Below are 14,163 nucleotides of genomic sequence, written 5' to 3' on the forward strand. Positions count from 1 at the left end.
ATTTTTTGGTAGATTTGAAATTCATTCCGGTATGAAATTATTTCAAATCTTATCTCAAATCTAAATCTCTCAATCTAAACTTTACGTTTAATTCAGTGGAAGTATCATGCCTTTCGTTATCCGTTTCTTTTCCGGTTTCTGCGATACATTTAATGTTTAGCAAGGCTATTTGAGATGCTGGAAGGGGAGGCAGATGAAGCAAAGGGAGAATCAACGGGGAAGAAGTTGGTCGACGGTCAGCACAAAGGTGAGCCAATGGCGGCAAACAGTAGCTTCCAATAAACCAACAATTTCGTTCATGACCCAAAGTTATATTCAACACATATATGGTGTAAAAGACGATTCAATTATGTTTTTAAATTATTTCATCGTTCTGGCACCGAATGCCGAGAGGCAAGAATCTTGAAATTATACAATGCGATATCTTAATGAATAACACACAATTGACCTTTACTTATTTATTCACTTGGAGAAAAAATTTGATTCAATGAACCAACAAATATTGAACAAAAAGGATCCAAATAACACTTTTAACGAAAGCCTTCAAGCTACTCATACTCATGCCTAAAGGCTAAAGCATCATGTCTTTCTTATGGAAATAGTCCAAAGAAGGTTGGAGTCAGATCTCACGGTTATTACATCCTCTTTAACGATATTAGATGTACTAATGAGAACACCAAATCTCATTTCCGTATTGGCTGAAACACAATGCATTAACGACAGATCAAGCTCAGAAATAAACATAGCACACATCAACAAATTAGAGCTCGAGGAATATTCGTGACAGACAGGGTAAAATGTATTTAATTTAGAAAAACTTACTCAGATTCCACTCGAGCCCCGTGGTTGAGGTGCTTTTAGAGGGTGCGCCAATAGGGACTAGGCCACAATGTGGACCCTCGACGCTTGGTTGGATATGAATCTCATGATGATGACTGTGTGGAAGAAGTTGGATGAGGCAATCATCAGATAGAAGAACTATCCTTGTGCTTGAGAAATGGCATATAACATTGATATTTCCAACCTCGTGGTCAAACCTTCCGCCTAGTGCTCCAGCAACAAGAATGCACAACTGAAAGAAACATTGAATTATAACTGAATGATAGATATAGAAATGTGAAACTCAAAAAGAAAAAAATGAGAGAAGAAAGATCGAAGATCTTTCACTAAAAACTCTTTCAGTTTCATATTCACATGAAAAAAGATATCAACAATCAGAAACGACATCCTTCCCTGGTTCTTGAGCTTTATTAAAGATGGCTTTCAATTTTGAGGTGGTGGAATATATAGCAAACAAATACCCACAAAATAAAGATTTTGAGCAAAAGAAAATACATTTTGATAACACTGATCTGGTAAATCTCGAATATATGCCACACATTTATGTAAATCAGTGGTGTCCTGATCATGGGAAGCATTGACTATTTCAGTTCCCTGCATTTGACAAGCAAATATGGCAACTTAGAAAATAATTTTCCGGAAATGACGAAGATTTAGGTTACATGTAAAGCTAAATCAAAATTTCAAGTTTCTAGAGAAGGATATATGTTAATGGCAAAGGTAAACATATGTGGTTGGTTAATATATTGACTTGATTACTTCATAATGCCATACATGATTCATTTGGAAACAGATACGAAGAAACAAACTTAGGAATATCCATAACCATTTTTTTTGGGTTAAATCAGATGTCCAAATGATGGAGCATAGTGTAGAGAAAAAAACAAATAATTAACCAACCACATTTTTGTAGAATTCCAAAGCTTCTGCTCTGATTGAATCCATGTCTCCTTTTATCACATCCGGCTTATACCTGGACCACCCAGGGACAAATTCCAAACATAAGACAATTGGTCAATCCTCTCCTTAGGAAGCAAATCACCACCAAAACTCCATTTTCAGCTCAATTTATCAAAGGGATATCTAATTATCATGCCTGGAAATAACAATATGCCTAAAGTGAATAGGCAGGCCAGTACAAAAAGCAACAAAAAAAAAAGAGCAAATGATACCCCTAACGCATTCACCTGCCATAAACATTTACTTTTATCTGCCCAAAAGCAAACCAAGGGAATCATACTACAAACCTTTTGCGAATGTCCAAAGGCTCTGCCTCAGGGAACAACAGCGGTAACTCGTCATACACCCTGTTAGCTCCACCATCCGCACATACACAAAATTGTGCTGCTCGACACAAAAATTCAAAACAAGAATAATTACATTCTGAACAGGAAAAAAAACACAATCTCAAGAATTGGATGCATGATAATTACAGTGCTTCCACAGACGAGGAGTAAACCGAGGCAAACGTTGGTTAAGCAAAACCAGCGCGTAATTGCAACTCCCAGAAGAAAGATTGGGGAGGAGAAACGTAGAAGAGTGAATAATTATAGATTCCTCCACGTTTGGGGGCCGGAGACAACACTATTAGCGAGGGCCCGTGTCCTGATTAATATTCAGTTATCAAATAATCATAATTAATTAGCGTAAACAGCGAAAACAAGCAACACTTCTCATTTTGGGTCTACAGAAATTTTGATATAACCTCCCCGTACATAGGAGGTTACCACAGAAATCGAACTGCTTAGAAAACTACAATGCGCTCCAGATATAATCCAACTCATCATACAACAGTCCTACACCCACACTAACCAGGACTAATCCACATACAGGGAGCCAGCCTGGCTCAATCCCACAATAAACAAAATCAACAGTCAAATATCCCGACATAACAACTACACGGGGCATCTCCCGATAAATATTATGTCAGAACATAATATCTGTGACATCAATATATCCTCGGCTTTGATGTCTATAATAACATATCACAGAGCAAACAATAATCTCGGTAACGGAATCATGGCTCAATATGAATGTGCGCTCATAAATGGATAAAATCAACATACTATTCCAATGCATCTTAAAATGATATCTTATAAAAAAATATGGAATAATCTTAATTAACATGCATTACTTTAAAAATCATTAACAAATCAGAGCACGTGTTCATACAATTCACATAAAAGTAGTCAATACAGATCAAAGACTAACATGAGTCATATTACATGTCTCGATAAAAGCTGTAACGAACATGATCAATTTATACCTCAAGAGTCAAATAAAATACCACAATAAAACTATGAAGCTCCAGATGCTTCCTGGTTATCTAAAACTGGGGCAAATTGTTATTTTCATCAAATTCTCATTCATTTTCCCATGTTTATTCAAGTTACTATTTTGGGTTGTTTAATTTGCCAACAATTAACTTTTACGCCTAAAATCTCAGACAATAAATTTAGGAGTAAGCAAAATTTCCAAAATTCACATGACTTACTTCAACGATTCTTTAGTTCGAAAGAGTCGTTAGCTCGAAATTCGCGACAATGATCAACAATATGTCGCACCACAAATATATATTCCCAAAAATCATGTAAATGGTTCGACACATCCTGGGCTCGCCGGAATGTACTTTAAACTCGTAGACCTCCGATACCTACAATGTTAACCCAACAATTGATCAATATCGGACCATTAATCAAGCTAAAGCCTAAAATGGGATTAAACTCATATGGGAAAAATTCATTGTCGAGGCAGCCTACAATGCGGCTCACGAAGGTTGGGATCGAGCTCGTAACACCCAAGACTCGAAGCAAAATTTCAGCAAAGCAAGGTTCCGGCAGCTTGCAGTTGAGAAGTGACTGAACCACGCCGGAAAATCTCAGGAGCGGTGGAAACGGGCTGAGTCGGTTGGAAATTTTCCCAAACTCGAATACAACTGACTCCCGGTGGCAAATCACAGATGATAGCAAGAATCGAACAGAGAATCGTGTAATAAACCGAACCCGATAGATCACGAGCTATGACTATGGGCTTGGTAGAAGGAGAATAAATGCATATTATTTGTTGAGCAATGTTTTTTTTATAACAAATTTTACAACACAATGCAAAATTCACGAGAAATTGAATAAAAAATCTTGCGATAAAATAGTAAATCTCATGATATAATTATTGTAAATATTATTATACACGATATTTGTTATACCTTTAGCATTATCCTTATTTTTTTGTGATACATCGAAGTGTTATTGTTCGAAAATAAAGTATATTTTTATTTATAATTGTTAATAATTATATAATCTTCGTAAGAAAAATATTATTTACGTATCTCAATGATGAAAAAAAAATTGATATAATCTTAAATAATGCAACTAATAAAAATATTTATAACATTTTCGAATAATGTAATTCAACGTTTTTTTATATATACATTCTACATTATAAATACAATGTTTAAATGTTGTTTTATATTGATACAATATTAATATCGAAATTTATCTAGTTATTACAGGTCCGGTTTTTCATTGTTTGTTGATTAAACTTGAACAATTACTACATGTTTCGTGTCATGAGATAAGTCTTACTTTTTTTTTTCCGCATATATGTATAACTTGAAACAATATAATTTGTTACTACATACACATATATAGCAGCGAACGATAGTATATAGAAGAATGAACAAAGTTCCCAAACAACACTCTCATGAAAAGGACAGAAACCTTGGGCTATAATGATGAAGATCGCTTTCGATCATCCATAGCTCACGAAATCACTTGCTGTTTTATGAATATGATTATAAAAGTGAACAATTCAAATCAATGCATAGAAATTAAATATCAAACTAAAAAAAAAACATAAATCAAGAAACAAATAAGAAAATGGTCATGATCTATATGTACCCCATAACGGGCCACATGCGGCACTACTGGTTCTTCTTCTCCGGTGGCTCGAGAGATATTTCTCCTATGGATCCCTTTTAGATCTCCTACATCATGTGGGTAAATAATTCAGAAATCTTGTTGCTCACTCGTTTTCAAGGGATGATATATATTGACGACATCACCAAAAATTTATATATCCATTCCATCGACCATGTCGTTTGATTTGCTTTATGTATCTATTGTATGAATCATTTCAACATACCTTTACAGACAGGATTTGGATCCCCTACTATGGCATTCCCACAGTAGGGGATGCTGTGGGGTTACCCCCACAGCCCACTTTGTTTTTGTTTTTTTTCTTCCTTTTTTTCGTTTTTTGGCTTTTTAAAAATATATATATTTTGATTCTTTAATTTTTTTCATTGTTGGAGTTTTTATTTTTGCTAAAATTTTGGGGTTTTTATTTCTCTTTTTGTTTTTTGTTTTTATTATATATTCTAATTATTTTTTTTATTTTTGTTAAATTTTCTTATATCATTTTTTCCTTCTTAGAATTTTTATTTCAATACTACATAATAATGCACCAACTAATTATTGTTAATATAGAAACACAAATAAATAATTTATATGTTGTGTGCTTTAATTACCAATCGAACCAAAAATTTGGTTCGGTTAATTAAAAAATTCGATTTTATTTTTAGAAAATTTTAATTATTGGGTTCGATTTTTTGCTTTCATAAAAAATTGATTTACCGAATTAACATAATTATAAATAATAAATTATATTTTTATTTTTTATACAGTATTTGTTAATGTTTATATATTTAATCTTTTTTTTTATTTTCTCAAGCATAATGTGTTTTACTATCATAAAAATCACATATTCAATTATTAATTTTATAATTTTTATTTTTAAAATATTTTAAAAAACTAAATTGTTTAATGTGGTTACCGACCGAACAAATCACATTTAATTCGGTTCGATTACATCGATTTTAAAAGAAATTCGGTTAAGAAAAACAAAAAATATGAAAAATAAATAAATAAATATATATATATATATATACGAAAAAATATAAAGAAATAATATTTTGATATAGAATAAATTTCAAATAAAATCCAAAAAATAAGGAAAAAAAAAAAGAAGAGTTAAAATATATTAAGAAAAGAAAAAAAAACTGAAAAAAAAGAAAAGAATATTGGGCTGTGGGGATGCCACAGTAGGGGATCCAAATCCTTACAGGCACTATCCCCATGATAAGTTATTTAATGCGCCACTCATTATCCACATATTTGATTGACTAATTCATTTAAGAATAATGCTAGAGATACAACCAATATATCGTACAACGATATTTACAACAATTATGTCGTGATATTTTGCTATTATCTCGTGATATTTTGATATGATATCGTGAGATTTTGCATTCAATGTATCGTGAGATTTGATAAATTAAAATGTTGTATTGAATTTTTTGTGGTGTAAAAATTGTTGTATAAATTTAATTGTACATGTAGCATTGCTGCTCATTTAATTCACCACTGATTTAGATTAGAATAGATGGAGGCAACTTCTCGCAATCTTATTTAAGTTGGAAGGCGCGTGAGGTGTACATGAAGGTAGCAACTAATATTATGTTATATATATTTGTATAATTATTAATTTTTTTTCATTTTTTGATGTTCAATTATTTTTTGACAAAAAAAACATTATGACGTATAAGAAACTCTCTTTTGGTCATCAGGAGATGCAAAGACGTACATCAGAAGATTGTTCAGCTAAAACACTAAGTGACTCCAATTACACAATCAACTATGTTTAGCTAAAAATCAACGTCTCTTCATGTGCAACTCATGTCATTTTTCGAGTTCAAGAGAAAATCACCAAGTGACGTATACGAATTTTAAAACATCAATAATCTAATATAAAAATGAAACTCTCTTAGAATAATGCAAAAAATTAAGAATATACGGAATAAAATATTAATCTATTCAAGTCCTCCATTATTTTATCTTAGGACAACAAAATTATATTGGAGAAAAATTACAAATAAAAATTCCGCACATGCAGGTCTCCTACACTATAATAATTAATATTAATAATAATAAAAGACTGTGTTGGCCGACTGGTCAAGAAGTCTTACCAAGACATGAATTATAAATTTAAAATACTTAATATTGAGTATATTTTATATGCAGAAAGCCTGCTCAAGAAAAGCCAAGCCTTGGTCTAAATTATTCTTTTGATACTTGGACAAAAACTAAGGCCAATCTGGCTCAACAATATTAAATATCACAATGTTAGGGATGGTGGATACAATCCCAAGCAATAAAGCTTTCTTGATTCACATTCTTCTTCAATCACTTCATTGCAGTCCTAAGTACCATGAAAGTACTGATTTTTCTGGCCTTAGTCCTGTCGTTTAGGTTCGTGTTGCTACATGGAGCCGCCTCGGGTAAAAAGGTAACCATTTCTCTTTGCATCAGTGTAGGACTATAATGCGAATGATCACAAGTAGTTCATGTTTGTGCACTAACATCCATTTATCATCCACGTCACATTCAAGAAGTCACATTGCGCGACGACGTGACTTCTACATCATTCAATACTTTCAGAAACCACGTTTTTGGGTGGCCAACTGAATACCTCAATGGCACATCTATTAATTGGTTTTCTGGTCATATCGGTTGAAGTACCTTAAAAGGGCTAGGGAGAAAAAATCACTTGTTAGCAGTCTTAGTGCTTGACATTGGCTGCGATGATTTCGTGGTTTGCCACTCGGATCGTGCTCTAACCTTGAATGTCTTGGATTCATGCAGCACTACATAGTATACATGGGGGATCACTCGCACAAAAACTCAAAATCAGTGATTGCAGCAAATCATAAGCTACTTGCCTCAGTCATTGGAAGGTAAGTTTTGTTCCTTTGGTTTCTGAAATGTTCATGCTTCGTCTTCGTCAAGACACAGAGTGATTAAATGCATAGATAGAACACAATCATGTATTCTGTGAAAAATGCCTAGTTATAATAACACTGGAATCATTTTCAGTCACGACGAAGCGGTGAATGCAGCAGTTCATCATTACACAAAGTCCTTCAGAGGCTTTTCTGTGATGCTAACATCAGATCAGGCAGAGAAACTTTCAGGTTTATCAAATCCCAATGATCATCTGTGTTGCTCAAAAGTCATATGCTAAAGACTTCTCTGATAAAAAAACACACCGATCTTTTGAATGAATCGTTATTCGTTACATTGATTCACCGCAAAATTGCAATCAAACACCAACCAGTTTGATACAGATAGATAATAAGACCTGATACATATCCATTTTTGTACTGCGTTACAATGATACCAATAGACCACATCTGACAGTTTTACATTGTAGGGAGTGACTCTGTCGTCTCCATGTTCAAGAGCAAGCCAAATGTAATCCATACAACACACTCATGGGAATTTCTGGGCTTAAATAGCATCCAACAATATGATCAACCATCAACGTCCGACGTAATTGTTGGTGTCATCGACACTGGTGAATGTTTGACAGCTATGTTTTCTAACCTTCTACTAATCTTACTCCCAACGTGTCCGAAAACCATAACAGCACCATACTCATCTAACCTTCAGGAGTTTGGCCTGAATCCAAGAGCTTCAATGATGATGGCCTTAGTCCTGTGCCATCCAAATTCAAGGGTAAATGCTCAACTGGAGAGAACTTTACACTGTCAAATTGTAACAGGTAGCTATTCCAGCTCTAGATTCACAATGATACAATAATATACAACCTCATGGTTAAATTTTGCTTCTCCAATGTTGTTGACACTGTTCGAATCCAAACCACAGAAAAATTGTGGGAGCTAGATTTTACTACAAGGGGTTCGAAGCAGACGCTGGACCTATTGAATCATTGAATATGACATATTCATTGTCACCACGAGATACTGATGGTCATGGGACTCATACTGCATCTACCATTGCTGGCTCAATAGTTCCCGATGTTAGCTTATATGGAATAGCGAAAGGCACTGCAAGAGGAGGTGCACCAGGAGCCAGACTTGCAATATACAAGGCTTGTTGGTTCAACCAGTGTAGTGATGCAGACATTCTCTCCGCCCTGGACGATGCTATACATGATAACGTAGATATTATATCCATGTCTTTAGGAGAAAGTCCTCCTGAGATACCATACTTCGAAAATGCAATTTCAATTGGAAGTTTTCACGCATTTAAAAAAGGGGTCGTCGTCTCTGCATCTGCTGGGAACGGTTTTTTGCCAAATACTGCAATAAATGTTGCTCCTTGGATCCTTACAGTGGCAGCAAGCACCATAGATCGAAACATCCAATCTAATATTTATCTGGGAAATTCAAAAATCATACAGGCATGATTATTGGAGCTCTCTTGGTTGAAAAACTTATCATATAAAATATTTTCTCTTGTGATTTGAGGATTTGTGAACTGCAGGGCTTTGGTATAAACCCAACCACTATGGAGCATTTTTACGGATTAATTGCTGGAAGTGCAGCAGCAGCCCCTAACATAACCGCAAGAAACGCAAGGTGAATTGTTTCTTAAAATAGAATTCAATCACTTTCTACATAACATTCAATGTGTTAGCATTTCAAGAACTATACCAGTAATCTCACTCGATACGCACTCCTTATTGCTACAATAATATTGATTTGTTATCAAACATCCAAATTCTTTGTTTATGTTATCTGCCAGTTTTTGTGGAAATAATACCTTAGACCCCACTTTGATCAAGGGAAAGATCGTCGTCTGCACACTTGAGAAGATCCGCGATGACCGTTGGGGGAAGGCTGTTTCCATACAAGATGGTGGTGGAGTGGGAATTATACTGGTCGATCCACTCGCCAAAGATGTTGGCATTCAGTTCATGATACCAGGCACATTAATAAGCCCTGAAGAAGCTGGGGAGCTTTTCACATATATAGAAGCAGAAAAGTACGTTGGAACTTCACAAAAAATTTATAACAAGACAATAACAAACATAACAACCACTTGTTTGTGGACACAAGTCACATAACATCAGTGATTCAAGTGCCAAATATTAACTTTGTCTGGTCTTGTTGCAGGAACCCAGTCGCCAGAATATCCCGAACAATGACGGTTATACCCTCTAAACCAGCACCAGAAATGGCCTCTTTCTCATCAAGGGGTCCAAACGTCATCAATCCAGATATAATTAAAGTACGAGTGAATCCAAATTGAGGAAATGATTTCTTGCAAAATGTTTATGTGGAATGCAATTATTTATATTTCTATAGTTGCCATGAACCGCAAGAATTATTTCACAGAGCCTCACCTCTCTGTTTCAGCCTGATATAACTGCACCAGGAGTGAATGTTCTGGCTGCGTGGTCACCGTTAGCTACCGACTTCACTGCTGGAAAACCGACCGACTATAACATACTATCAGGAACTTCCATGTCATGTCCTCATGTTTCTGGAATAGCAGCTATTGTTAAAGCATCTCATCCTTCATGGAGTCCAGCAGCCATCAAGTCCGCCATAATGACAACAGGTAGCATTCATCAATAAATCACATCTTCAATGTATCAAAATCTCCCTGATTGCTTTCTTTTCTGTGTGCAGCTACAATCCACGACAACAATAAAAACGTAATCTTTAGACTTCCGAATGGCACTCGAACCTCGCCCTTTGACTACGGTTCCGGGCATGTAAATCCAGCTGCAGCAACTGACCCTGGACTAATATATGACTTTGATACAAGTGACATAATAGATTTCCTCTGCAGCACTGGTGAAACCCCTGCTCAGCTCAAAAACGTCACCGGTGGTAAAATGATATATTGTAAGAACAGTAGTACCCTTGCACCCTCGTATGATTTAAACTACCCTTCGATCGGAGTTTCAGATTTGAGGGGAAGTGTGTTGGTGCATAGACAAGTGACATATTATGGAGAAGGGGTTGGTGTTTATAAGGCAGAAATAGAGTACCCCAGTGGTGTAGATGTTTCAGTTTCTCCCGCTGAGCTGAGATTTGAAAAGATGGGTGAGAAAAAATCATTCAAGATTCAGCTTACTCCTTACAACAAGAGCAGTAGCGGAGGTTTCGTTTTCGGGGCTTTGACATGGACGGATGGAATCCATGTGGTAAGGAGTCCAATTGCTCTCAATGTAGTTTCCTCGTAGGAATCATTCACCACTGAAAAAGGAGTTGGTGTCAATGGTTATTCATTTGGCATAAAAAAAATATTGGCGACTTAACTAGAAGATCCATTCATAAAATTTATCTGTGAGACCGTCTCACAAAAAATTTTATGATAAAACAATATATTACATTAATTTTTATCTTTCATGAAAAATAATATTACCATAGGTATTTTCTTTTTACTAAACTATAACAAAATGAAAGAATTTTAAAAATTATAACAATATGAGGATAAGTGTGATGATATAAATACCTCATTCAATTTGTCTTTTTGAAAATAATAGACTTTTTACATTTTCTCTAAATAGTATAAAATAGGGGTTAATTGTCAATCACTCCCTAAAACACTTTATAACTTATTTATAAATCCCTACATAAATAAAACTTACTTTCAACTCTCTGGAGAGAGAAACTTTTGTTTCTAAATACCAATTTTACCCTTATCTCTTAAAAAAATGAGAGAATGGATAATAAAAACAAAACTAATCCAAATAGTATATATATAAAAATTCAAATTAAAATCAAAGAACATAAACCATATCATATACATGCTTATGTTGATACAAGAGCAAGTATGTGTTTAGGAAGCAAGCATATACTTTCAAATCATTATTGGAAGAAATATGATAAAGGATTAAAAGTTCGAATAGGAAATGGATCAATAATCATGCTTAATACAGTAGCAGAAAAATTAAAAATAGAAATAGAAGAAACAAAATTTGTAATACCCATTATATATCAAATAGAATCAGGAATGAACATTATAATAGGAAATAACTTTTTAAGAGAATATCTTCCCTTTACACAATTTGAAGATCACATAACTTTAAACAAAAGATCATCAATGATTTACATTCCCAAAATACGAACAGCATTTCGCGTAGGAAATGAAGGATTTACAAAGAATTTTCATAAAAGAAATACAAATCCAATAGAACTAAAAATAGAAAATATTTTAACGGTTAATCCTGAAAAAAAAAATCATGAGAAAATTTCATGATATATGTTCTGAAAATCCTCAGGACAAAATTAAGAAAAGAAAACAATTCATTGCTTCAATAAAACTCAAAGACCCTAATATCACAATCCGTGAAGAACCAAGAAGATGTAACATGGATGATGCAAAAATATTTGAAAAAGAAGTTCAAGAATTATTAAAACTTAAGATAATCATCCCTAGTAAAAGTTCACACTCTTCACCAGCCTTTTATGTCAGTAAGAAAGATACTGATAAGAAAAGAATGGTAATTGATTATCGAAAGATGAATAAAGCAACAATTATGGATGGATATTATATCCCAAATAAGAATGATTTACTATCTTATATAGGAGAAATGAAATATTTTTCCAGTTTAGATTGTAAATCAGGATTCTAGCAAATTCAAGTAGAACCACAAACACAATTACTTACAGCATTCAGTTGTCCAAAAGAACAGTATCAATGGACTGTATTACCTTTCGGACTTAAACAAGCACCAGGTATCTTTCAAAGATATATGGATGAATCTTTTAAATCATATATAGATTTTTGTTGTGTTTATATAGATGACATATTAATTTATTCAAAAACACTAGATCAACATTATAAAGATCTCATGACAGTTTTAGATATTTGTCATAAAGATGGAATTATACTTTCTGAAAAGAAAGCACAATTATTCAAAACAAAAATAAATTATTTAGGATTACAAATAGAAGATGGAAAACATTGTTTACAACCGCATATACTTAAGAAAATTCATGATTTTCCTAGTGAAATCAAGGATAAAGATCAATTAATAAGATTTTTAGGATTATTAACTTATTCTGGAAATTACATTAAGAAACTTGCAGAAATCAGAAAACCTCTTCAGGTAAAACTTAAACAGGACTATAAGTGGAAATGGTCGAAAGAAGATACTAATTACATAGACACTATTAAAAAGAAAATAATTAGTAATCTTCCTGAATTATATTTTCCTTCAAATAAAGATATAATAATAATTGAAACAGACGCTTCAGATGAATACTGGGGAGCATGTTTAAAAGCTTATACTGGAGAAAGAAATTTAGAAGAACTTACTAAAACAGCTACTAGAAATAATGAAGAATTATGCAACTATACATCAGGAACTTTTCAAGGTGCACAATTAAATTATCATTCGAATCAAAAAGAATTATTAGCTTTAATATTCACAATTAGAACTTATGAAATTTATCTTATTTCTAAACCGTTTTTAGTAAGAACAGATAATATGAATTTAACAAATTTCAAAACAAGGAAAATATCAAGAAATGCAGGGAGAAATACAGCAAGGCTAATTAGATGGCAATTGGAATTGAACCATTATCAGTTCGAGATCCAACATGTCAAAGGAACGGATAATTCATTACCCGACGCATTAACCAGAGAACTTCATCCAAACTATACTATCCGTAGTAACGGAATAATAAAGGAGATCCTAAGTGATCCAGAAAATGACTATGAGTCATCCGAACATGCCTCAGAAAGCATGGAGAATATAAATTGATGAAATGAGATTTATATTCAGAAACATAAATTACTCTTTGAGTAAAATAATCAATTTAAGATTGATTCAATTCTTGCAAAAGAATTTATAAATGCAATGATACGCATAATAAAACTATCCGAATTACTCACGAAAAGAGTTATTTTACTAACCATTATATATATAAATATGTTTTCTTGTGCAGAGTATAATCAAGATGGAGCAACTAAGTCAATTAAAAGAACAATTGATTGAATTGCAGGAAGAAATTCAAATTCTTCAACTAAAAGAAAGGAATTTGAGTAGAAAAATTCAAAGGACAGAAGAAAAGATGATAACTTCATCATCATCATCCTCACCAAGAACACCAATCAAAATGGCAACTCCATTTGACAAAATAATGGAGATAAAAGAGAAACAGTCAGTGGTCACAGCCAACACTGACAAAGAAAAAGAAAAGAAAAAAGAACCGGTGGACACAGCCAGCACCGAGAAAAATAAAAAAGAAGAAAAGACGTTTAAAAGTGCCCTTGAAAAGAAAGAAAGAAAGATGGTCAATCTGAGACCACAAAAACCAATTTTTGAGAAAACAAATTTTTCAGAAAAACTCAAGACTGAATTCTTTGAAACACTAAACTATTTGAGAATAGCCAAACCATCTGCAGAATCTTGGCTACAAACTTGTGACACACAGAGCATATCAAGAGCAAGAACACTGCAAGGTGCTCCAGCGCATGAAGTCGCAAGATTCTTTTCAAATGG

At 33.6% G+C, this 14,163-nt stretch overlaps 2 protein-coding genes across 9 annotated transcripts; one reads left to right on the forward strand and one right to left on the reverse strand.

Annotated features, from left to right (window-relative positions):
• Nucleotides 1-400: 400 nt before the first annotated feature.
• LOC140881668 (thiamine pyrophosphokinase 1-like) lies at nt 401-3,873 on the reverse strand. 8 transcript variants are annotated; one of them, XM_073287157.1, is made up of 8 exons: nt 3,600-3,873; nt 3,470-3,493; nt 2,274-2,445; nt 2,088-2,184; nt 1,741-1,936; nt 1,336-1,434; nt 823-1,072; nt 401-698 (listed from the first exon to the last, which is right to left on the reverse strand). In XM_073287157.1, the coding sequence occupies exons 5-8, from the start codon at nt 1,783-1,785 to the stop codon at nt 580-582; spliced, it is 513 nt and encodes a 170-aa protein (XP_073143258.1). In that variant the 5' UTR covers nt 1,786-1,936; nt 2,088-2,184; nt 2,274-2,445; nt 3,470-3,493; nt 3,600-3,873; the 3' UTR covers nt 401-579. The 8 variants fall into 8 exon arrangements, with proteins under 8 accessions (XP_073143258.1, XP_073143255.1, XP_073143259.1 ...); XM_073287154.1 differs by having other exon boundaries at nt 3,335-3,493; XM_073287158.1 differs by lacking the exon at nt 2,274-2,445 and having other exon boundaries at nt 1,741-1,813.
• Nucleotides 3,874-7,532: 3,659 nt separating this feature from the next.
• On the forward strand, nt 7,533-10,893 carry LOC140877261 (subtilisin-like serine-protease S). Its single transcript, XM_073280802.1, has 10 exons — nt 7,533-7,630; nt 7,770-7,867; nt 8,107-8,250; nt 8,346-8,457; nt 8,562-9,099; nt 9,183-9,277; nt 9,444-9,683; nt 9,815-9,929; nt 10,058-10,262; nt 10,334-10,893. Exons 1-10 carry the CDS (start codon nt 7,533-7,535, stop codon nt 10,891-10,893), a joined length of 2,205 nt encoding a protein of 734 aa, XP_073136903.1.
• Nucleotides 10,894-14,163: the final 3,270 nt, after the last annotated feature.

This window comes from Henckelia pumila, chromosome 2 (genome assembly GCF_033568475.1).
Source record: "Henckelia pumila isolate YLH828 chromosome 2, ASM3356847v2, whole genome shotgun sequence".
NCBI classification, from domain to species: Eukaryota; Viridiplantae; Streptophyta; class Magnoliopsida; order Lamiales; family Gesneriaceae; genus Henckelia; species Henckelia pumila.